Source organism: Corvus cornix, chromosome 1 (assembly GCF_000738735.6).
Source record: "Corvus cornix cornix isolate S_Up_H32 chromosome 1, ASM73873v5, whole genome shotgun sequence".
Lineage (NCBI taxonomy): Eukaryota > Metazoa > Chordata > Aves > Passeriformes > Corvidae > Corvus > Corvus cornix.
In genome coordinates this window covers 52174332-52199675 of record NC_046332.1, presented here as the reverse complement: position 1 = coordinate 52199675, position 25344 = coordinate 52174332, and the positions used below count along the sequence as shown (strand labels likewise).

At 38.2% G+C, this 25344-nt stretch overlaps 1 protein-coding gene across 1 annotated transcript in view; it reads right to left on the bottom strand.

Annotated features, from left to right (window-relative positions):
- The window catches only part of FREM2 (FRAS1 related extracellular matrix 2), a 119744-nt gene that overhangs the window by 27907 nt on the left and 66493 nt on the right, over nt 1-25344 (bottom strand). The window contains exons 5-13 of the mRNA XM_019286310.3: nt 25104-25229; nt 23984-24235; nt 9988-10137; nt 7881-8090; nt 7493-7690; nt 5354-5518; nt 5090-5272; nt 1195-1325; nt 122-280 (exon numbers count right to left, since the gene is read on the bottom strand). Of these exons, the coding sequence (XP_019141855.3) occupies nt 122-280; nt 1195-1325; nt 5090-5272; nt 5354-5518; nt 7493-7690; nt 7881-8090; nt 9988-10137; nt 23984-24235; nt 25104-25229 (1574 nt within the window). The remainder of the gene's footprint in view (nt 1-121; nt 281-1194; nt 1326-5089; nt 5273-5353; nt 5519-7492; nt 7691-7880; nt 8091-9987; nt 10138-23983; nt 24236-25103; nt 25230-25344) is intronic.

The window sequence follows — 25344 nt, the reverse complement described above, 5'->3', positions numbered from 1 at the left end:
AACTAATATGTGTGACTAATACGTGTGACTCACCACCATATGGATTGATACTGGGTGCCTAAAATCCACTGAACAAAACCCATATACTGATTTTGTTCCATTTTTCCACAGAGATACTCACTGTGATACAGATGACAGGATAGCCAGCAATGGGACTGGTTCTGTCTTTGGCTTTAGAAGTATCATCATATATTAACAGAGATGCAACTTGAGGGACAGAGGGAAAGGTGACATCTGCCATGCTGTTCATTTCTTCGATGTAAACGATGGCCTTGGCTGCCTGGCAATGAAAAGGACAGAAACAGCTCCCTGTGAAAATTTAAACAAACAAGGGGATTCAAGCTGGACCTTGATCAGAATATGTCTAGCCTTTGAAACATCGTTCCAAAAGAAGTTCTAAAACCTCAACTGGATGAGCTATTGAGAAAGGGTTGAGGCACCAAAAGTACACTGCAGAGTGCAAAAGGAAGAGCTAAAATGAAATTTTTCTTTTCAGAACAGTGAAGATCCCAGACCTTTAACCTTGTCTCCCGGCTTTTTTGTTATCACTTCAGTATTCTGGTAGAACCCTCTAAGAGCACTGTATGCTTTAATGTCTGGTGGAAATGGGGTGTTTGTCATCTGCAAAGGCTGTGTCTCTTCTGTCTGGCTGTCTGGAGTCAGATGATACATGGTGTGACACTGATGATGCAGACAGGGAGTTTCAAGAACATTTTATGCCAAATGAGAGGAATATACTGTTTAAATTAAAATATAATGCTAAATAACAAGAATGTGTGGCTATTTCATCTTACACAATAAGAATAATGTTAACATGGTTTTGACAGCAGAAGTCGTATCTCACCCGAAATTACTCTTTTTACAGCATACGGATTATATTGTATTGCCAGAGAGTGTTTCCAAGAGGACATCAGCTTCTAAGACTGATTATATGAGGAGAATATGTCTAGAACGATATCCTGAAGGCTTCAGTCTTTCATTGACCTTATGGCCCCATCAACATTATTGCCTTAATGACAAACTGTTTTGTGTAGGTGTTACTGTGACAGCTGGGATGACCCTTTCTGTCTTCTAATATACAAGCCGAGATGGTGTGAATAAATCTTAACAGAAGAGTAAAACGATGAACCAGAAAGTAAATAAGAAGTCTGTTTATCAGATTTTGTTGTTCAGGACTATGCATGAGCTTGTTACCTCTATTTCTGCAACCATGTTCTCATCAGGCTTCAGGTGAACAGTGAAGGCTTCTCTCATCTCCCTTACTCCATCGAAGAGAACTTCGATCTCCACAAAGTGCTGTGTTTCACCCTCCTTAAACTCAATTTCTGAAAAATAATGAGACACTTAAATCTATTGTTCAAAACAAGCTGTGATTCTAGGCCCAGACATGAGAGATGGCAGTTAACACTCAACCTTTTTGAATTAGAGATGTTTGGAAATTTAGTTTAACCTATTTGATGCTACAAATAATAATAATGAATAGCAGTGGATACACGTGGAAATCACTGAAAATAAGACATTAACATCAAGAGATTTGCAAAGATCAAGATTTAGTCTAATGGAACTTAATGTTTTGAAAATTATCTGTGACTAATTACGTAAATGTTAGTAACATATGTGAATGACCAAAAGACTGAAGAATTCTAAATAAATAGTATTGTCAGGTCTTTTTCCAACAAAATGTAATAAATACAATGGTATATACAAAAAATAAGGAACAAATCTGTACTACACAAGAGTACTGTATTTTGAAAATCATTGTGAAAAAACCTCATAGGTCATGGTGATAAAAAGTTCAATCTTAATGGAGTCTATTTGGTCTGCGTGGCAAGGCTTTGGTAGCAGGGGGATACAGGGGTGGATTCTGCGAGCAGCTGCCAGAAGCTTCCCCCATATCTGACAGAGGCAATGCCAGCTGGCTCCGAGATGGACCCATGGCTGGTCAAGGCCAAGCCCAGGAGTGACAATGATTGTGCCTCTGGGATAACAGATTAAAGAAGGGAAAAAACTGCTGCACTGATGAGGCTGACAGCTGGTCTGGGGGCCTCACAGAGTCAGACCTGAAATTGGTCAGAATTTACCCGTGAGAATTTTACAGTGGAAATTTTGCAGCTTCAGTGAAACTCGCAGAGAAGGCCAAGAAGATAATCAATGAGAGAAGATGTTCTGGACACAAGGAGAGGATGTTCCTGTTATGAGACATTAAGAGTGTACAAGGAAGAACTTGTGGATAATATGTAGCAACTATACCTTTGCTTGTAGAGCTAATTGTTTTACTCCTTGAGTGGTCATTGTTTGCTAAGCAGCCAATCTTAATAGGCCACAGCAACAGCAAAGAGGTCTAGGAATAGCAGTAGAGAAAATAAAAAATCTCTCTCGATTTTGGATTACTACAAGAGTGTGCTGTTATGTCCACCTTGACAAAAGCCACATCGCACCACAGCAGCTGGGAAAGAGGAGTGAGAACATGGCCTCTGCAGACACCAAGGCCAGTGGAGAAGGAGGGGCAGGAGGTGCTCCAGGCACCAGAGCAGAGATTCCCCTGCAGCCCCTGGTGCAGACCCTGGTGATGCAGCCCCTGCAGCCCATGGAGGTCCATGGTGGAGCAGAGATCCACCTGCAGCCAGGGAGGACTCATGATCAAGCAGGTGGATGCTCAAAGGAGGCTGTGACTCTGGGGGAAGCCTGCACTGGAGCAGGCTCCTGGGAGGACCTGTGACCCCATGGAGAGAGGAGGCAACAGTGGAGCTGGTTTGCTGGCAGGACTTGTGACCCCATGAGGGAGCCATACAAAGCAGTTAATGAAGAACCCATAGGGAAGGACTGTTTCCTGTGGGTGGGATCTCATGCTGGAGCAGGTAAGAGTGTGAGGAGGAAGAAGCAGCAGAAATAACGTGTGATAAACAGATTGCAACCCCCATTTCCTTGAGCCAGTCAGAGGTAAGGAATTTGGGAGTAAAGCTAAACCCAGGAAGAAGGGAGGGGTGGGAGGAATGTGTTCTAAGATCTAGTCTTATTTCCCATCACTGTGTTACGGTTTGATTGGTAATAAATTAAACTAATTTTCCCAAGCTGAGTCTGTTTTCCCTGTGCTGATAATTGGTGAGTGATCTCTCCCTGTTCTTATCTCAACCCATGACTCTTCCATCATATTTTCTCTCTCCTCTGTAGCTTAGGAGGGGGAGTCATAGAGCAGCTTTGGTGGGCATTTGCTGTCCAGCTAAGACCAACTCTTACACTGACTGAGAGAGTACTACAATTCCTGACTGAATTAACTACTAAAGAAACAAAAAGTAGAGAAACGATTTAAACTTCGTGTCTGGAAAGGGTGAGAGTGATAATAACTAAAATAATAGATGCATTTCTAATATTTTTATTTTTAAAGAACATCAAATTCACTTTGAAGATGGTACAGAAATAACCAACAGAAACTTAGGACCGGAAGAACTTGCAGAGAGTGATGTTCTCATTGGTATATTGAAACACCACCATAATCAATACATACCAGGTGATAAAGAGCTATGCACTCCAAAGGGACAGACACAAAAAGCAGTAGTGCATTAAAGCTGAAGTGTATATGGGAAATAAGGCACAGTTACGTGATAGACACTGATCAGCGAAGCAACATGCTAAGAAACACTCTTTGTCTCCAATGCCTTCAAACCAGGACTGGATGTTCTTTCTAAAGATATATTTTCTCTAACCAAACCTTTTTGGATCAATACAGAAGTAATTTGGGAAAACTGGGAGAATCTTGCAATCCACAGTGAGTCTGATTAAGTGATCTAATGATCCTTCCAATCCTAAGTGTTATTAAGCCAGGGAAGTACTCTTTGTGGTAATAAACATATAAACTCTTAGTTGTCTGATAGCTAAGAATTTTATTGATTTTCAGTTTGTCACACTTCCTTCAGAAAACTCAATTAAGGATGCGAGTTTTGTACCCATGGCTGAATAGGCAGGTTCCCTAAACTCACAGGTATTCTGAAACCTGTGGGGAAATTCTGCACACCACAGACCTTTCTCAAAGGCTTCTGGGCAGAAGCTGAGAGCCTCTTGTTCTGTAGTAGCATGTTTCCCTTGAAAACTTTGCTCCCATGTGCTGCTGGTGCACAGCAGGGAGAATGTAAGCACGACAATGCCTACAGGTAATGTGCATAGGCTAAGTACCAGCTGACACTTGAAGTTCCTGTGGGGAAAGAGTGAAACTCTAAAATGCAGGAGCAAAGTGACTGAAATTAGCAAGCTCTGGGTTGGTGATTTTCTTGTGGCTAACAAATTGCCTCAGACATCACTAGCAGCAAATACCACTCCTATGGAATTTGAAGATAACCCAATGCTGTTGCTGGATGTTCAAAAGTAAGTCATATCTTCCAGCTGGACTGTATGCTAAAATAGTTTATCCAAAACACTCCTGCAATGAATGATTAATCTTAAAACACAGAGTAGTATCATGTATTATCATAAACTTTAAAAGAAAAAAAAAATTTTAACGCTACAAACTCCATTAGTCATTGCCTAAGCCATGGAGGTGGGCTATTAATGGAAAGAAGTTTATCGGCTAAGAAATTTCTCATTCTATTGCACAACTTCTCATTCATTAGTAGTGTGAAGCAGCAGGCAGTGAATTCAGAAATACAGAAGGAAAGTTTTATTATTATGAACATAGAAAAATAAAAAGAAATATACATTAATTCTTACATAGAGAAAAAGCCATTATCTTAATGAACTGCTCAAGAAACAACCACACAATCATATCCTATAAGTAGATGTTTCTTCAGAGTAATATTATTACACTCTGCAAGTAGAACTAAGGTTTAACTCACACATCTTCCACAATTACTTGAGCTACAGATGTTTTCAAAGGAGTCACAATTCTTTTGTAAATATCTTCACTGATAACTAGTATTCCAGGAGCAATTGACTGTTGTATACCACAGGGAATCTGTCCACATTGAATTTGAATTACAAAATGCATTTTGGGATGTGGTTGCAAAGTATTCTAATCACAAAGTTATTTCATTTTTCAAATATTATGTTACAGTCATGAATGAAAATAAATAGTTGGATGTGGTAAGTATGATCCTACCTTCTGATATAGGGTGATAGTCCTCTCCAGAAGTAGCAGATCCATCCTTTGTATGAACTCTCACAACAGAAACTTTGGAAGTGTCTCCCAGACGAAGCACTGGGATTTTCACAACTGCTACTTGCCTTGTGTCCTTCGGTTCACTCACACTAAATTTGGTCTCACCAAACTTAATAATAGCCTCTGTAAATCGAAGAAAAAAAAAAGGTTTTAGAGCATGCAAATGGGCTTCCAAAAGCCAGTAACAACAAAATACTCTCTTACTGTCTGCATCATCCCGAATCTTTATCAGCGTCTCGTTTTGCTCGCCAATAGAGGCACCAAAGGAAGAATCACTTCTTGGAGTGCCAAGAACCAGGCGTAGTTCTTCCTCCTCCTCATGGAAAGTATCATCCATAAGCACCAGTGTGCAAGGCTTCTCAGTTTCACCTGCAATCATTCTGAAGGTAGTATCAGGCAGAACTTAGGTGTGCTTTGCTCTAATACAGCACTTCTCTCCAAGCCCAAGGCACCACAGGCTGCTCCTGTGGGCCAAGGCATCCACCTTGACACCACACAAGTTAATGAGCAACGACAGTAGTGAAAGCAGAATTAGCAATCATTACCTTTCTATGGAAACTCGTTAAAGTGGAATCCCCAATTTTGGGACTTCTGTAAGACAAGTTTCTATTTGGTATATCCACTTTACATGTACATTCCTTTTGTTTTACCTAAGAAGAAAATGCTCCTTCTCAGTGACCTCTTCTACAGAGCGCACTTAAAAAATAAATACTTGCACAAGGAAGCAGAGCAATAAAACCTTTCACTAATACTAATGGTAATTTTGTCCTGAAGTTTTACATTTCAAGTCTCTTTTGATTGGACAGTGTCCAACTGTGTGGACCTTCACTTATATTATTCCATTTGACTTTAAAGCCTTTTGAACTCCCACCGATTCCAACTGGCAATGAATATTGCCTTAAAACCACTTTGGAGTAGCAAACCTAACTCAATTTTTGCACTCACAAACGAATGTGCCCTGACTTACTAGATGTTCAGAAACTTGAACACCTTGTCTTAGGCCTTCTACACAAGCTGCAAGACCTATGAGTTGTGTGCAGTGTCTGGCACCCAGCGTGACCTTCATCATGAGACTGACTCCTACACCCCAGATGGAAGGAACAGCACAGCAGCAGAGATATGAGGTCAATTTACTGTATTATTTCATCATTACACAAGCAAATATGATCAAGACTCTTCAAGATGAAGAACCAGACCAGAATGCTGTATTCATTTTCTGAGGTTGCCTTTTCCCCCCGCTATAGAAAATAAATTATCCCTTATGAGGAGAAAAAAATGGAAAACACTCATCCTGCTTATTGTTACATGGGAAATGTGAAAACTGAAATGAAACTGCTGCATATTAAACATGCCTAAGAAGCTTATGGAGACAAAATATAATTCTAGCAGACTTCTTTGCTACTTATCTTTGCAGAGAAATGGTAGGGCAACACTCAAAATAAGAGAAAAGTCACTTCCTAAGTGGCCCAGATCCCTTAATTCTTACTAGTTGGACTCTTTCCTGATTGCACAAAAGCAATAGCCAAAGGTGTAGTGTACATGACAGTACTAAAAGCTGAGGCCAGCCCTAAATAAAGAGTGAACAACTCACTTTTTCAAGAGAACTGTGATACGTGTCTACAGAAATACGAAGATTGTAATTTCTGTGATATGGGCATACCAAGGATTTCATGCTGATGACAGAATTTGTTTAAGGCTTGTAAAAAATACCACGTGTTTAAACTTCAAAGACTGGAACACCAAACTGCCTTCTGCACAAGTAGAAATAATTAGGCAATATTCTTTCTACATAGTAACATTTGATTTATTTGCATTTCATCTCTGATGTGAGAAATTAAGTACCTGATATTGGTGGGCGGTCTTAGGAAAGCCTTGGTGGGAGAAAAAATTCAAACAGGAATTAGAGAGCTATATACCTGTTGAAAGACCTATTACTCATTTCAGTGCAAGCCAAATGTATTTACCAGAAATCTGCTTAACAAAGAGCAGAACTTCTGAAGTTTCCTTTCGTACAGGAGATCTGTGCTTCTACTGTGTTATGCTGAACTTGTTTCTGCTATCAAAAAGATCCCGGCACTCAGGCTGAACCTAAATGAAGATATACTCCTTTGGTTCTTATTGATTATCCCTCTAAGTAGGAAGTGAAGAAAATAGAGGCAACATCATCCCCTTGTGTATGAAAAAGAACCCAAAAGCTTTATTTTCCAGAGGGATCTTTTTGGCATGACTTTATGAGAAGACACAATTAAAACACAACAAAACAAAACAAAGCAAAGGAAAGCAAAGCAAAACAAAAGAAAACATGGTATAGTAAAGGCTTCTAAAATAAGATCAAGAACTTACCAGGAAGGAATGTGATGATGGAACTGTCAGTATTAGGACGTTCTTCGAAGTCCATCATTACCTGAGCTGAACCTTGCCTTGTATAGCATCGCACGGTGGATGTGTATCGGATATCCCCGCTCCTGAATATCATGGCAGAAATCTGCCCATCATTTTCATTGGCTACATACACAGGTTCTTTAAACTGCATCTTTGGCACTGGGCAGAAAAACATAGAAAGCACAAGTAAAGTATACCTGCAGAAGTTATCATATCTTCTCTCCACTAGTTCCACATTTATTTATGCTACATTGCACCAGATGCAGAACATAAGCAGCCAGACAGCAAATGACTTAACACATCATCTCCAAAACATGAAAAAAGTTTAAAAAAAAAAAAAATCACTCACAATCAGACACTGAGTCATTAATGAAGATGGTGGTCTTGCTGGGTTCTCCAAGGGCAGCATTCATGGGCATCCTTAGCACAAGCTCAAACTTCTCAGTTCCTTCTAACACTGGCTGTCCAAGATCATCCAGAATTATCACACGAAATGTCTGCATATTGACTCCAGGGGAAAAATCCAAATTACGACTGATGCCTACATAATCTACTCCAGCTACCAATGGAAAAGAGAGAAAAATACCATTACGTGTAATTAAAAATAAAAATATCTATCATTAGGCAGTTAATTGTAGGTAAATATTTTTCCTTTATATATTTAGTATTTGCCAAATTCTGGCATTCATGAAAAGCAAAATGATCTTTTGGTCATTTAAGTTGGACTATACAATAAAATAAGTCAATATTAATTAATTTTTTGTTTAATGATGATTTGAGTCACAAAATGAGGCTGATTCTGTTCTGTTGTAAATCAACAGCTATTCCAGAAAAACTAATGAAATTTGCTTGAAGTGAGAAATGAAAGTAAGCAAAAAGCTTTGAGAGACACTCTGGAGACAAAGCAAAGTGTTTTGGAAAGAAATTTCGTATTATTCTGTAACAAAGATGGAAGTTTTGAGATTAATGTAAAAAGGAAAGGAGATAAGGCCAGTGAGCTGATTATAAGGGAGAACTGCTATTCAGAGGAGGTGACAGACAGAACGAATGGAAAACAAATAAAATTCTGCTCAGACCATATCAGGTGAGGTCTGGCACCTTACTCTTAAAGGAAGATTGATCTGGTTTAGTTTTCTTTTAAGCAAAGCAAACCAATCCATAACATGCCAATGAGAAGGCGGCAAACAAAGCAAGAAACTGACTACAACATGACACCGTCTTGGAACCAAGGCATTAAGGGTATCTAGGACTTTAGGGAAGGACTCAAGTTTTAACATTAAGTTTTGGGGAGAATAAACAAAGTTTTGAGGGAAACACTGCAATTGAAATTGAAATCAGGTTTGGAATTCTGTGAATTTGACAAAATTTGGCCAGATTAAAGGCCATCATCAGACGGGCATTTGCCTGAAGGCCCTACTGCTGTACTCCCCTAGAGCTAAGCCTCTAAGGCAGGATTCCAGGACTGACAGCTCAGAGCAGCAGATCCATTGCTGCACTGTGTAAGGCCAAGAACCAGGTTTATGGTTTAACAGGCAGCCAGCCATGTCAGAGCTTTCATGCTGTGACCAACGGACTAGAGAGCCCAAGAGCTGAGCCATTCCCTGTTCTTAATCCTAGAGGTCCTGGCACAATGAATGAAGATTGTTACTGTAAGGACAGACATTTTTTACCAGAAATAATATAACTTAAATATTCAAGGTTAGATAAATACATCAGATCATAAAAGCAAGTTCAGAAATGGAGCAATCATGTATTTTTTCAGACTTGAAAATTTTCTTTTTCATGAGAAAAATACATATATGTTATTTGTATTATGTTATGTATATATGATACATATATATTATGTTTAGATATTCCTGAAATAACAGTAAAGTTACACTCAGGATAAGCATCTAAAGAAGATAATTTTTATGCTGCCTCTATATCAACATTTTAGTTTAAACATTATATGTTTTGTGAAAAAAAAAAAGAGAGTATGCTAACACTTGATTCTGCAGACAAAGGTTCTGTCAAAGCATCCAAGAACCACACAGCTGAAGCAATCCTGTTCCTGAATAGGATACTAGGTAATAATTGCTTCTCTCATTTTTACTGTAGGCAATGAGAAAACTCAGCACGCTGCCAGTCATCCTAACTGTGCCCAGAGTATGCTCTTGAGGCAGCAATCAACTGCTTTGCAGCAGTCTTTGTATGAGGATTTAAAGGCATTTCTCTTAGTGCTGTACTTCATAGCTGCTCCTACTCCTGTTTCTTTGAAATTCTGTGACCACCTGCTTGTTTTCTCAGAAGAAAAGGTCTGCTAAGAGCAAGAGACATACAATTTTCATCTTATGTGGTTGAAACTGTACCAAGGCCCACTGAACTAGCACTTGTGAAAGTAGCAGCACGTGCCAGCAATGTGTACCAGCATGTGCAGTGTAGTAGCAGTCTGAAACTAGAGCAAAACAGCAACTCACCCTCTGCAGTTACTGGCTCAGATTTGCGAGACCTCACTGTAACAGAGGCAGCTTTGGACAGATCGGTTCCAGTCCTCCAGACACGCACCTCAATGTAGCCAGCACTCTCATCAACATAGTATTCATCATTTCCAAAGTAGAATGCTGGTTCTGGTGAAAGAGGAATAACGTCCATAAATGCTTCTCTACCTTACACTGAAGTTAACAAGAGACGATAAAATCCCCATTAAGCAATGGAGAGCACTTTGCTCATCTCAGTAAGTGAAATAAAGCTTTTTTTCCAAAGATTTAGAATTCTTCTAGCTATACTTGGCTTTTTTTCAAGTATCAGTTTGTATGGTTTTAGATAGCAATTGTTATATCAGCACTGTGCTCTTTTTCTTGCCTCCTACATTTTCAACTACTTGTGTCAGCATGTGTGAAGCTGTGTGCAAAATGAAATGTGTTATCTCATTAAACTTGTTTCAGTTGAGTCCTGTGCACAAGCCAGAAAATTCTTTGCATTTCTCACTTTGGTGCAAACATACAAAGGTGAATACAGATAATGAAACTTTAACTTGAATGTTCTCACAGATTCCTGTTTCTAAAACCAGACTGGAACATGACATATAACTGGAGCTACTCTTGGTAATGTTTTCCAGCTAACTAAAGGAGCGAATACTTAATTTTAGTTCCCCCACATCTAGCATTTAAAACAAAATCAATCTTATTTCATCTAAACTGAAATGTGAACAGTCTTTATCTTAATACTGAAGTTCCACTGTTGATAAGAATGAAGAGCAAAAAGCAAAGCAGGTTAAGAGCTATTCCACTTAACAGACACATTGTTTACCTTCGTTTTTCCTCCCTTTTCCAGTTTTCCTATCCACAGTAATTTCACAAAGTAAACAGCCTTAAAAACATATCCCAGCTTCATCCTGGATGTATATCATCTCCCGTTTTCTATCCTTTCCATTCCTGTTTCAAACACGCAAGATTAATCATGCCCAGCCAGTGCCTCAGATTTCCCAGTGCACAGCACAAAGCACAGCTACCTCCCACAAGTGTAAAAAGACCTACACAAGTTCTCCTTGAGCTTCCTCACAATTTTCTTATACTGTCTTGTGAAAATTTATTAATCATGAGGCTACAGTATCACAAATGTGTTTGAAATACCATGCAGCATACGGTCAACTTGAATTCAGTTGAAAAAGATCACGGCAATTGCTCAGTGCTCTGAGTAGCACCATGGGTACCTCCCGTTCACCAAGCATGGAAAAAAGCAAAAAATTCGAAGGAAATGACTGGAAAAGTTCATGGCTCTACAGAGCTATGCCTTCCACACAGAAAAGGTACAACTTACCCAAAGGAGGAGACCTAAGTCCTTTTTAATGGTAAATGGAAGTTGGGACCATCATTTCCATAGGTCAGATTTTTATAAGATTATATGTCTGATGCAAAAGCTATGACATCTATGACAATGGAATAAATGTTTTGGAATTGAAGAACCACCACAGTGTATGGCAACAATCTCCTCTGGTAGATTGCTGAACAATGTAAAATAGCAACTTAATTAAAACTAACCAGAAATAATATAAAATTTTTACTTAGTTATTACTAAGCAAAAACTTCATCTGAGAAAGCAGCAGTTAATAAGCATTTTGGAACTGTATTCAAGAGTGAAACTGCAAGTTTGGAGAAAAGAATTTTCTCTTCTGCATTGAAGATTTTTCTGTATTTCACAACTAATAAAATAAAAAAACCCAAATGTACTCCTTTATATTCCTCATCAGTGAAACAACTGCAGCTGTCTCTCTACTTTTCTGCTAAAACTGAAATCATGCAAAAAATTGATGGAACTGAAAAATAGTGCAGATTCATAGATCTGTTTGAGCATTATTAAGGCCATCAGCCTTTGCAGGATGAAAGACAAACCTGGAAGAAGTCTAACTTTGGTAGATGAAAACCTTGTCAGTTCCAATTTAATTTTTTTTTTTTAATTCAAGAGTATGTATATTTAAACATGTGTGTATTTATGTGCACAGACAGACACACATGGATCTTACTTTATTTGCCCATAGAGGCTGGCTTGTCAGTAGTTGTTTTTATACTTGGACTGTGGAGCTCTTATCTGAAACATTTTTAATAGGTGAACAGGATACACCCTCTGTACCTTTTGTGTAACTACTATTAACTTTGATGAGAGTTCCACTTACAGGGATACTGAAGCCTTGGATATTAGCTCTGCAAAGCAATGTACCATTTCAGACATACAATGTTCTTCTAAAGTCTTAAGATGGACAAAGACTTTCCCAGCCTCTAGACAATAAAAATATAGAATGCCTACTAAGACCAAATGGTTACTAATGTGCCAATAGTTAGATAATGGCAGTTAAAAAAATTATCAATTCTAACACATGTCATTTCTTAAACAAGTATGCTTAGAGTTCAGCACACTTTCGCAAGTCTAACCTTGTTCTTATGTCCCAATGGTTCCAGAACTTGATCTGGACTTGGCTGCACCTCATTTTAAACACTTAAGTGAGAGATACTCACATGGACCCTGCCTGCTCTCAGTTTGCAAGGACAAAGATAGGCCATTCCAGGTTTCCCAGCACAATGAGCATACAGGACGACAGGCGGAATGGCTCACTCACTGCAATCAGGAAAATCTGAGGAGGTGTGGAAGCATTCCCTTCTACTTACTGGCTACACAGGGAACTTAGATGATCTGCCTTAAACTAGATGGAAGGCATAAAATAAAATATTGTTTATTTCTTATAGCATTATCCTAATGCTTGCTTTACTGCTGCTGAAGAAGAATCCTCACACAGTGTTCATTCCTGTTTTCACAGTCAAACAAAAAAATATCTAAACCCTCAGCTAGCATGCCTTGTTCTTCACAGTGAGTTTTTCACACTTTTTGAGGTATGTATATTCAATGAAAGACACATTCTGCATGGTTACCCATCCTAGGAAACAAATCCTTACAAATGTTTTCTAAATTCATTTCCTGTAAGCTGTGTTAGTAGCTCCCCAGGGGCAGTAGCAAAGCCAAGCTCCTAACAGGGGAAGCATTGTCTGTTTCAGGTCATGTCTGGAAAACACTGCTCAATGACTGCAGGCTCACTTACAGCAGACCTTTAATCTAGTAATCACTCTGAAGAGAGACTACTGCAAATTTAATGGTTCCTCTTAGAGAAATAAGAGGAAGTTTTCTAAGGGTTTTTTTTGTTCAGACCCACAGGTTTCACTGGCATGAAGTTACAATAATCAGAGGAGAAAGGTTAGGAGCTTTAGTCCCAGGTTTCTTGGCACAGAAATGAAAACTTTGCCTTGTCCTTGTACTTAGAGAGTCAGAGCCGTGTCTCAACTACAGCACTAGTCAGTCATCAATCAGGAAAACAAACACACTTCTCATGTTGTTAGGAACATGTCTAACTTTGAAGGTACATCGTCAAATCAGTGGGATAGCACAAAAATGTTTATTTCCAAAGAAGCTTTATATTTTAAAATTATATCCTTATAAACTGCTTTAAGGAGACATTGCAAAAGAGTAGATTGTTTTTAAAAAATCCTGTTGGCAGAATATTTAGGACAAACACAAAAGAACAGACTCTTCCATGCTGGCACCTTGATAAGGCTTAAAATTGAAGTGAATTTCAGTGATATATGCTGCCAGTGATGCACACACACACATATATATATTCTCAGGAGGAAACAAATAATAGAAGAAAACAGGCATGCCACTCTGACATATTCAGACACTGGAACCAGGAGAAGGAGTCTTTACAAATGAACTTATGGCTCATCTTTTCTAGTGTTAAACTGTCTATTCCTAGAAGCTTTTGCCTTCCTTCTTTCCACAAACAGCACAAAAAAGGCTATGATGTGAACATTATGAGTTGCCAGAGCTACTGCTACTGCTGCCAGTAGCAGAAGTCTGTTGTGGTAATGCAGAGGGTGCAAACCAGTTCTTTGCAAGCCTACAAGCCTGTTCTGGTACAGTCTGGACATGCTAGGGCCATGCTGAGTCCGAAGTAATGAGCCCTGATGGCTGGCACAGCTCATTAACTTGGACATAAAACCAGACAAACACAGCCAGATTTGGCTGGACCTGATCTGGCTCATACTCAGACAACATATACATCCCTACACAATGCCTACTTGCATTTCAGGATCACAGCTGGTGTCAAAGGACTGATCTGCTGAGTCTGTAACATAACAGATTCCAATGTTACAAACATGAATTGTGTGTGTTGTAGGTAGATCAATTAAGAATGAGAGTTCCATTAAATGTAAGAAGGCATGAGCATTTACTGTTTAATAGCAGTAAAGGTGAACTTCTGAAATCTCTCTCTCATATATACATGTTAATAGCAGCAAAAGAAAAGCTCAGAGAAACCTTCCATTACAAAAACTTTATATTAAGACAATATCAAAGAGGACTTTAAAATCTGAAACTAGATAGCACCATTCTGCAGCTATTTGCACACACTTGAAACTTTGCAAGCAACTGAGCTTGCATTTAGCACAATGAATTTAATTTGCCAAGTAATTTATTTTCACTGAATGCTGTAGAAGCAGGGGTCAAGATTACAGTCAAAGCTCAGTTCTGTAGCAGATACCTACTGTGCACATGCCAATAGCTTTTTATTTGATGTGGTCAAAACAGATTACTTTACAAATTCATATGTTGCAATCTTAACAGCTTTCATCTTCTTAGCAGTGTTGTCATAACTTTTGCAATCAAAAAGGAAATTCCCCTCAGAATCAAAATGGCTAGTTTCAGCCAAATTGCCACAGACATTATCTTAAGCAAATAACGTCTGCTTTTCCATTTGTCTCAACAGCCCACTTCTGTCTATTGACTTAAAAAGGTTTTTTAAACAATACTGCAAACACTGTAACAGGTAATAGGACAGATTCAAATTAATGCAATCTTCACCAGACACAGTTCGATTTTGTAAGGAAATCGCAGTTTCTTTTTAAATCCACAATGGCAGTGCCATACATTGATTAGACTGGCTCATCACTAAATTACTCTCATTTTATGCAACTTAACCCAGTAATTTCAGTAGAGTATGGTGTAGTATGGTGTGAAGCAGCAACTGCTATGAACAACATTATATATGATTCACATTTAATTAATTTATGATACACACTAATTTAGCATAACACTTTACATTTTAACTCACCCTTTCTTCAGTTCCTCTAGACACAGTATCATCACAAGCAGCACCTGCCTGGCAGGCTTGGAGTCCATATCTACACTCCCTGCTACATCAATAAGCAAAACTCAAATGTGAGCAAAGTAGCACACTAAAGGAAGCAGACTACAGCTCTAGCTGCAAGACTGAGGATGGCAGTGAGATGGCTACAGTGACACCCCATCTCTGGTCACTTGTTCTTTCCTTCTTGACAGCCTGCAGTGTTCTTTGTAGCCTGGAGAACAGAGCTAATTCTGATTCTGCCTAATGTCAGGCTGCCGATCATAAATGGTCCTGTAGCAGTTCGATGAGCTACAGAGTATTCCTGAACAATGGAGAATAAAGAGATCTGAGTGTACGAGGCCAAGCTGTAGCTCAACTCATTGAAGATGTGTGCCTTTAAAATCAAAGTGAATTTTTCAACAATCAGTTAATTATTATGTATAAGATAGTAATGAGCAGTCTTAAATTGTTTCCCAGCTACAAATAGCATGTTAGCAAAAAGGCTAATCTATGAGTTTGATTCTCCTAAGTGGCCTTCCCCTGAAGCAATTAATTTACCTTTGTTGGTTTGCTAAGAAACATTGCTACCTTTCCAAAACATCAAATTCATATATTGGTGAACTAACACATACCTGAAAACATTTATTAGTAGAGTAGTATTTTTATGATTCTTCCACGCACCCTCAGGATATAACCTACAGACCTTGATATCGCTGGAACTATTACGGGTGTTGGAGGAGTTTTTCCTGTGTGAAGTCTGAGGACAGGGCCAAAATATTTTTTCTGCTGTAAGTACATCAAGCTCCAATCATCTGCCTAAACCATTCCATAATCAAGTAATTGCCTCATTTACCAATGGAAATAAAAATACAAAGACTAACAGATGAAGAAACAAACACTGGAATTTGGGGACACACCCAAACATCATTGTATTGCCTGCAGCAACCATCTGAATTTCACATACCTTTTTCCTACTGCCTATACCTCCCACAGAGCATGAAACCAACTCAGAATCTTCTACATGCTCTATTTTTAAAATGAATTAGATTATTTTTATATAACAGGCATGGGAAATGGGATCAGTAACAAATTCTCAACAAACTGATGAAACACAGGCAGACAGATAAATGGGAAGGCTTGGCAGTAGCATTTAAATATACCACACACAAGGTTTTTCACAAGGAGACCAAGCTTGAAGGAGCTTACAGTCAGTGATTCACACACATCAGATAAAAAATGAGGGCTACAAACAGAAATGGTATGAGAAGTTCAGCAAGATTTCAGAAATCAGGCTAGGTAAAGATACAGTATGTAGCCATTTCTGGCTGATCCAACTTTTGATTTTTGCACTTTTACTATTCAGTGACAATGCTAGTTATGATGAGTGTGCTTAACCAATGGAAACAATTTCTTACAGGCTTTTCTGCCCACATACAATCAGAACATATTTAGCTTACCAAGGCTGTAGAAGAAAAGTATGCAAGAGACCCTTTACCAGAGCTACTGTTGAGGATAGGAGTTGGCAGAGAAGACAGAGCAGAAGTGAAAACAGAGCAACAGCCAGACTTGTCAGACCACAAAAGCAGAGCTCTAACAAAAGAAAATATGCTCTGCTGTACATTAAAACTTCTTGAATTCTGTCTCTTGGACTTTTGATGCCATTTGTGTGAGAGAGAAAAGAGTGTCCTGACAGTGAAGTGAGATAGTAACTGAGTTAGTCTTTTGAGCATTTACACGTTCAAAAGAAGAATCAATGGCATTAAAGCCCAATGGGCTACAGTGGTTACAGTGTTCAGTATCTCTTGGGTCTCTAAAGACTATGAGCAAAATGGCAAAGTCTCAGAATGAGGAGATTCAGAGGAAGGAAGAGGATTGAAGAAGCCTTAGGAAAACTGAATGCACCAAGACATTCTACTCAACTTGATTATCCAAATCTTAAAACATACAAAGCACTCACTAGGTCACTCCCACAACCATATCCAACAATGAACAAATGATTAATTTAGAATGGTTTGCTAGGCATTCATTACATTTCTAAGCAGTGTATAACAAATGCAAGATCTACAGTGCAAAGACCAATGCCATAAAAATACAATATGCTATTGTATGAAGAGAGAAAGCAGTTCAATGTAGTCTTTAGTGAACTATCATAAACCAATAATGCATTAGGCTCTGGGATGCAATACCAGTTCACATAAGAACACCACTTCATTAAACTCATTCTAAATTTAACAGAAGGTATAATTTTTTCTACAGTTCATGTAATCTTGTGCCTCCTGCTTATCGGCTATTTTGTGTGCATTGAGTATAAAACTGAATGTTTTCCCTATTTCAACACTCTCCTTGAAATATTACTGCAATTCACATACAAGTGTAATAATGCATGTGTAAGCAACCCATTTAAAAACATGCAGCAGTGAAGGCCGAAGAGCTTTGTGCTCCACCAGCTGCATCCCCTACTGTAACAGGGCCATCTGAAATAGATGCGACAAAGTATGATCTGGAGGTCATGTTCTGGCCTCCTCACCTATCAAAGGAGCCTAGATCATAAGGTAGGACTATATATCTAGTTATTAAATAAAGATGAGATTAATCCAACATCTGTAGTTCACACACACATATATATACACACACACTTATAAAATGGGACACACACACATAATAAACTGGAAGGAACAAATAATGCTAAGAGAGCAAGTAATAAATGTGCCTGGTTACCCTATAGAATGTCCTACTGCAAGGTATGACATTAATTTATTTCTGTGATAGGCAGCAAACAGGCAATTTCCCATATCTTTAAGGCTATCATCATAAATTGAACATTTTTCACTCTGTTGAACTGGTGATAATAAGAAGCTATTAGTAAAGAAAACTGGGAGTATAATATGTATCATAAGCTGGCTGTCATCCACTCTTTCCCTTGATTAGTTGCCAACCTGGCCACCTGCCACAGACTGGGGAAAGGGGAGGGGTCATATAGAGAGATTTTACTTAATGAGAGGACAAAAGAAGTTAAAAGCTACACAGAAGTGCCAGAGGCATCAGACTCACAAGCAATGTAAAACATAAAAGGGAGAAAGTAATCAGAGATGGATGTACAGAGAAAAAAGAACTAGTTCGCTATTTTAGCCATCTCCAGAGAGTGGTGATGGATAGTTGGCCAAACCATGACTCCAGTCCATAACATAACAGTGCGCATGCTCTGCTTGTAGTGCTCAGATTGTAATTAAAATTGGACAAATAGAGTAGCAGATGTTGACAACCAAGATCAATCAACCACCCATTCAGTTTAAGGTCTGGCAAAGAGAGAACGGCACATCTGACTGCCTGCGTTGGAGACCAATGGAAATAAGGAGATTCCAACTAGCCTTGTGAGATAAGGATGTTCCTCTGATAAACTCTGTTACTAATAAAATAATTATTTATCATAAGCTGTAAATTTGTCTCAGTACACATACTGAGAGTTAGTTCAAACTGTCTGCCTGCTAGGAGCCAATGCAAAGCGTATATTTATAATGTAACATTGCAGCATTGACTTTTCAGGCTATTGATAGTAAATATTAATATGTACTTTGCTACTCCGAGGTAGCTGGACAAGTGTTAGTGGCTACCAATTTCCAGAACACGGTCTAAGGATTTTCAAAATTTAATTAAGTGTAAGAAAAGTGACAGCAAGTGTTTTAAGAAATCCCCAGAAGACTAAATAATTAATCTGTTTTGTTTGACCTCTAACATTGCCTTTGTGCATTAGGATACCATAATCCAGTTTACTTGTCTGTAAAATATTCCCAGATAGTGCTACCCTCTATCACGTGGCTGGTATGAGTGATTCTGTTGAGCAGGTGTAAAGATAATGGTCAGCAAACCTCTGAGATAAACCTGAGTCCTTTGCTTTCCCAGCCTTGATGTAAAAATGTCAAGAAGAAGTTTGAGCAGCTTCTTGCCCATCTAATGCGAACGAAGTGGAACAAATGTATTTAATGTACTTCCTGCTGTGATCAGCATGAGGCTTCAACAATTCCACTAAGGCAGGATGACTGTTTGTCAGCCTGGATGTAAGGCTGTGTGCTCTCATGGCAACACTAAATACAGTAGCATGGAATTAAAATCACATGGGGAGACAGCCTCTTACAAAAAATGTGCAGCAAACAAAGGTGCAAACTTCCAGCTCTGCATTCACCACACCTCTTCTCTTCAGATTTCCAAATGTGATTACAAACCAAGAGTTTTAAATTTGCCCACAACAAAAAAACCCAAGTAACTAAAAAAGAATCTAAATTAGGGCAGCAGTCAAAATATTGGGATTACGAAAAAGCAGAGCTTTGACTCAAACCTTGTTAAAGCATTTTGTATCAGACTTGTTGCACACAACACAGCAACACTGTTAGTGATGGAACCAAATTACAGGCTCTTCATTCCCAGATGAATACTAACAAAAGACTTAGATCTCATTTTTTCTCTCTATGAAATTATTTCAGAGTCACCACTTCAGTTGGAAAAACAGAAGGCACTTCCAGGCTGATCTAGCTTAGTTGCTAAGTGCCTGAGGATTAAGGCATTTCCATGGAAGACTAGGGTCTGAGTGTTTTCATGAGTCTTAAACTAAATTCCAGGATTCCTCTCTCCAAGGGGAATGAAAAGTGCACATTAACCTCATCTTCCTTTTCCTAGGTGAATAATATTTATCTATTATATACAGTGCCGCCTTCAAATGAGCTTTATGCTGAGCTCTGTGCTCTCTATGCAGGACAGATATGTCCTGAACCAACCAACTGACCTCAAATTCTTCAGGCCTTTCTCTTCATCCTCGAAATCCCTAGGATGCATAAAGTAGTTCACGCCATCAGTTCTGGCTAGATTTGGTAGCTTAAGTTCACATCAGTATGGAAAATGCTTGAGCTTCTAAATACCTATTTAGAATACATATACTCTTCAGCATTTTTTTTTTAGATTTCAAACAGATTATTTCAGATTTTTCTGTAGAAACCATAATTGTTTTATGAAGCAGGATAGCTATATATCCATTTGTTGTTTTATGGCATTTCATAGTATATATGGTTTTAAAACAAAATTGGAAAAAAAGTCCTTCCTTCATGCCCAGTAGTGCTTACAACCTTGTATTGACTGGCAAATTAAATTTCTGAAGTAGGGTTTATATCTACTTTCATAAATCAGTGTATTCAGATGCACCAGGTACCCCTGGTGATTGACCTCAAGAGTTTAGATACTTGTCCTAGGATGGGATGTTTCCTGGGAGTACACCTCTCTTTTCATTAACCATAGAAGAATCCTGGTGTAGCCTCTTTGAATCAGATGTCTAAAGTTATAGAGGCTAATACCAAGTGAGATTAGTGCCACCCCAGAAGTGGATGATTTGCATAGGTCTTTCCCCAGCATGCTTTTCTTCCATGGTTTGCCATTAGTAACTATCACGTCTGACTCAAACAAATCATGTTTTTACTTTTTAGTGCCTTAACTGTAGTGGCATATGTAACTTCAAATACAAGATTTCCATGTGAAGCTTATTCTGCTGCTTACTTCATTAACCTAATCCTTTTCTTCTTTTCTATCTAACTTCAGTACCTATCAGGAAAAGTACCTTTCAAATTAGGAAATGTCCCAATAGCAGCACCAATTTGAAAATCACCATTCACAAGATATAAATATATACCAGCGCATGTTCTGCACACTACAATTTTTTTCCCAGATTTTGCTTTGGCAGCAAAATCTGTATAATCCCCAATTAAACTTTTCAGTTGCCTGGAATTTAATGAATACACTGTAGCTCACTAGAAAGTTGAGCATGCCTCTTACTTTTTTTTATTGTCATGATTATACAGCAACTATGACATTTTAGTTAGACCCTAAGGGCATTCTCTAGAAATAAAAGAGTTAGATGGTAGGTACAGAAGGTGAGTGTTTCCTAATTAACTTGCATTGAATGCCAGAGGAGATAAGGTGATGTTGCTAGTGCTGACTTGAGTTCCATAGGAAAGGTCTCACGTAGTATTATTAAACTTTGACCTTTGCTCTTTCTATTGTTTGACCTGAAGAAGTCAAAGCATAATGTTAATCCAGTCACAGTACTTGGAGACATCACTTAATGACATACTGTGACGTTTGTCCAAAGAAACTCTGTTAAGTAGAAGATGAATTTAAACAAACAATGAAAAAAATATATCAGTTGATGTGAAGTAGAGAATAAAGTGGACCAGAGAATTTAGCATTATAGCATTACTACAGCTGATAGGCTATTATTTATCTGTGCTAAAGCTTCTACCAACCTCTTATCTTAGACATTTTATTAATTAAATTTTACTGTTAAAAGCTAAAGAATATTCTTTTTCTTTCACATACCACACTGTTTGAACTTATTAAAATTAATTTTGTACACTGCAAACAACAATAACCAATGCTGCTTAAAATCCTTTGCTTATTTATGCAGAATTTCAATCATGACTGCCAGGGTGCTAAATTGTTCACACGTTACATAAACATGTGCATGTATATATTTATTCATATGTGTGTGTGAATGCATAAATAAACATGCAAGGTGTAACTTACAATTTATCTACTCGGTAGTCTGTACTCTGCTTTTTATAGAACAGACAGTGCAACAGATCTCAGATGAAACAAAACACGTAAGACTTTTCTGTTGCCATGCTTTATATTTTTACGCAGACTAAAAAGAATGTGGTAGGAAATTTTACTGGTAAGTGAATTGTTGGTAAGTTTTTGCATGTTCTGGAATTCGTTGTGGGAGTTCTTCCACTGATACAGAAAGCTAAAAAGGAGTTCTGTTACATCATTTCAAATACCCATATGCAACATTTTGGATGTAGAAAGACAAGTGAATGTTTGCAAAATTATTCTAAATCTATCCTTTAAAGACCTCTTATCTTTCAATATCCCAGATATTGTTTACTCCTACCAACATAGATTATTTCAGTTGCTACATAATGAAAATATTCTGTTCTAATTTCCCAAACACTTCCCCAGCTTTTTACTAAATCCCATAAGATTAGTCTTCGTTAAAAATAATTTGTGTATAAAAGTCCATAGCACTGAGGCAATTTGTGCTTATAAATGCAGAAACTTAAAACTGAACAGTGGTACACAAACGAAATTACTTCTTCTGCTTTCTAATGGCAGTGTTAAAGGAGATTTCTCACTAACTTCCCTAATATTTTGTGTAAGTTTCATAAAATATTAAGTTTTATACTGTGTTGTGACTGGGAGTCACTGAGATCCCCATTGAAGTTAGATGGTCTAATTTCAGCTCATCTCTGATATTAACTAATAATGTCTTGGAGAATCATTCTCTCCATCCCAAACTCTTCATATATATTTTAAGCAGTCAGAACACCTTCAAAATTTGGGTAATCAGCTTCTTAGTGAATATATATTTTTAATAGCTACTCTCCAAATATTCTATACTCTGCTACGTACAAACTTTGAAGTTCATGAATTCACCAAAATTATTCATACAAATCAAACTGTTGTAGAAGCCCCTAAATGAATAAATTTGTATTTGCTATAATAGCAAAGTCAGATGAAGATTTCTATTCTGGCTTGCATTCAATATATGTTCTCTTACCTTACATGACATGTTTTTTCAACCTGTTGTAGTCATTAACACTATATGATTATCCAAATGCTCCACAGAGAAAACAGTCACCTCTGTCACAGGATTACAGGTGAGAAGTTTCAGGCAGTCTGAGTATTTATGAGGCAATTAGATAGGTGTGGACTTCCTGCCTTTAAGAGCTGCCTTTTGTATCCTTACCTAGAGAGAAGTCACTGTGCTGATAATAATGGTCTGTTTTGGCATCAGACTTTCAAAGCTGTACCATGTAATTCCTCCCATTAGTCTTTCGGAAATATGACAGTGTCACAATAGATGGTTTATGGCCTCACAGAGAAGACTAAAATAGCTTATCAGTAGTCCTATCACAGAATTTACAGTTGAGATGTCAGTTCCTAACTCCATGAATAAATGAGAGCAATTGTACCAGGAAGCTTTTATGCTACTTCTCCTAGAAAAAGAGCTGTCACACCAATGCTGAAGCATTAAAGGAGAGGCTTGAGGCAGCAATAATACATGTAGTTTTGAAAGCAGTTGGTGATACAGTGTGCTGATTCTACTCAGCCTTAGTCACACATCTTTTTCTAATCACCACCAGACATGTCCCTTTCAAAGCAGTATCTCAGAGCTATTAACCAGTTGAACAAATGCCATAATTCTGTCAGCGTTTCCTTACTGAGACTATTTTGAAAGCAACATTACAGTCATTTGAATATTTACTTTATTAAAAAGACATAGGAAGCATACATGGGCACATCTAGGCAGAAATTTAAATGCAGCATCAAATCAAGGCCTTGCCTCTTAGGAGCTGCTAGATGGCTGCTGTTCCATGAGGGCTTCCAATGGGACCCTCTGCAGCATGATTGAGTGGGCCCAAAGGCTTTGTGGACACCGCCTCAGAATCACAGAAACAAGGCTGCCCATGCAAGGCGACATCTTGGATTATGTCTGTTAATGTGACAGAAGGGAAAGTTGCAGCTACTTGCTCTGAATCACTGCTCATGTGATTTCCTCAAACAACAAAATAGCAATACTAACCACTTTCAAAAACCTACATAGCCTTCCAATAGTATTTTCTAATCTCAAGATGGAAGTAGCATGTGTTTTAACCACCAGGAAGGAAAACAAACCCCATTTTCTACATGTGGGTTTGAATGTGATGTTATTTGTAGTTTCTGCCCTGAACTGGGAATATCATTTCAATTATATGATACCTTACCATCATCCTTGTCAGGCACAATGGTAATGCGAGTGCTTGGGAATTCTGCACCAATTTTTCCACCCATGGGCATGCTCAGAAACACATCAAAGGTCTCAGCCTCTTCATACAAGGAATCATCTATGATGACGATCCGACACATTTTTTCACGTTCGTCTTTGTCAAAACGTAGAACGCTGTTGTGATCCTCTGGCCTGGATATGTAGTCAGAGTAGGAAAGTACAGAGGTTGGGGCAGTGCCAGATGCTGTTCCTGTGCCAAAAAAGAAAAACAGCCACTATACATACCATGGTTATAAGGATCTCCTCACAGAGGCGGATTTTATTTTCATTGTCTTTTAATTTCTATTTACTTTTTGGTGATAAGATGGGCTGTGGACAAGGTCAGAGGTCCATGGACCCGCTTCTGAGATCCATGGACAAGCTACTTCTGTATATGATACAATGGAAGAGTGTGGTTCTTCAAATAATTTGCACCTTTTCAGTCAGAAGGAATACTGTCTACCACAAGAGACACACTGATAAAATAGCCCCTGTGAGGATTACCAGTTAACTCCCTTAGTATATTTTACCCGTATGGAAGATACCAGTGAAAGAACAGACGGAATTTCATGAGAACAAACTATTTGGATTCCAGATCACTTTACATAAAATATTGCTTCAGCCCTCCAGATGAAAAATAACAATAAAACCACAGGTGTAGAAACCCCATGCCCTGCACACATATAATTAGTAAGAGACTGAAAGGCAGATGAAGGAGAAGTATGGCAATTAAGCAATATTATTTTGTATAATTTTTTTCAAGATACAAACAAGTCAAGGATAGCCTGGGCAATCACTGCAGTGCTTTCAGTTCTCATCACTTTCAGATATATGGGGCTGCATACAAAGAACACAGATCCTCTTCACCTCTCCATGATGATTTTTAAACTGTTCAGTAATACTCTTAGACAGATTGCAGAGATGTATACATTTCCAGTTGAGACTGAAGACATTTAGATGAAAAGGTAATTAACAGAGTTATAAACAATTTTATTATAAAATAGATGGAATAAGTATTTTAAAATTTCTGTCTCTTTTCTACTCTTGCTATTTTTTTATTCTATAGTAGATTCTACTACCTTGTTGTGTGTAGCAGATGACCATCAGTTCCTGACTCACATCTCCACTTCTTCTGACTGGTATAAATAACTCACCAACATCTTCTTCAATACTATAGGTGGACTGAGGAATAAAGACTGTTGATTCTGAAAAGAAAAGAAGCTCATAAAGTCACCTGTACATTAGCTAAGAGCATTTTTGAATATTCTAAAGTGCAACAAGTAACTTGCATTTATTGGCAATGCCACTAAATTTTAAGTA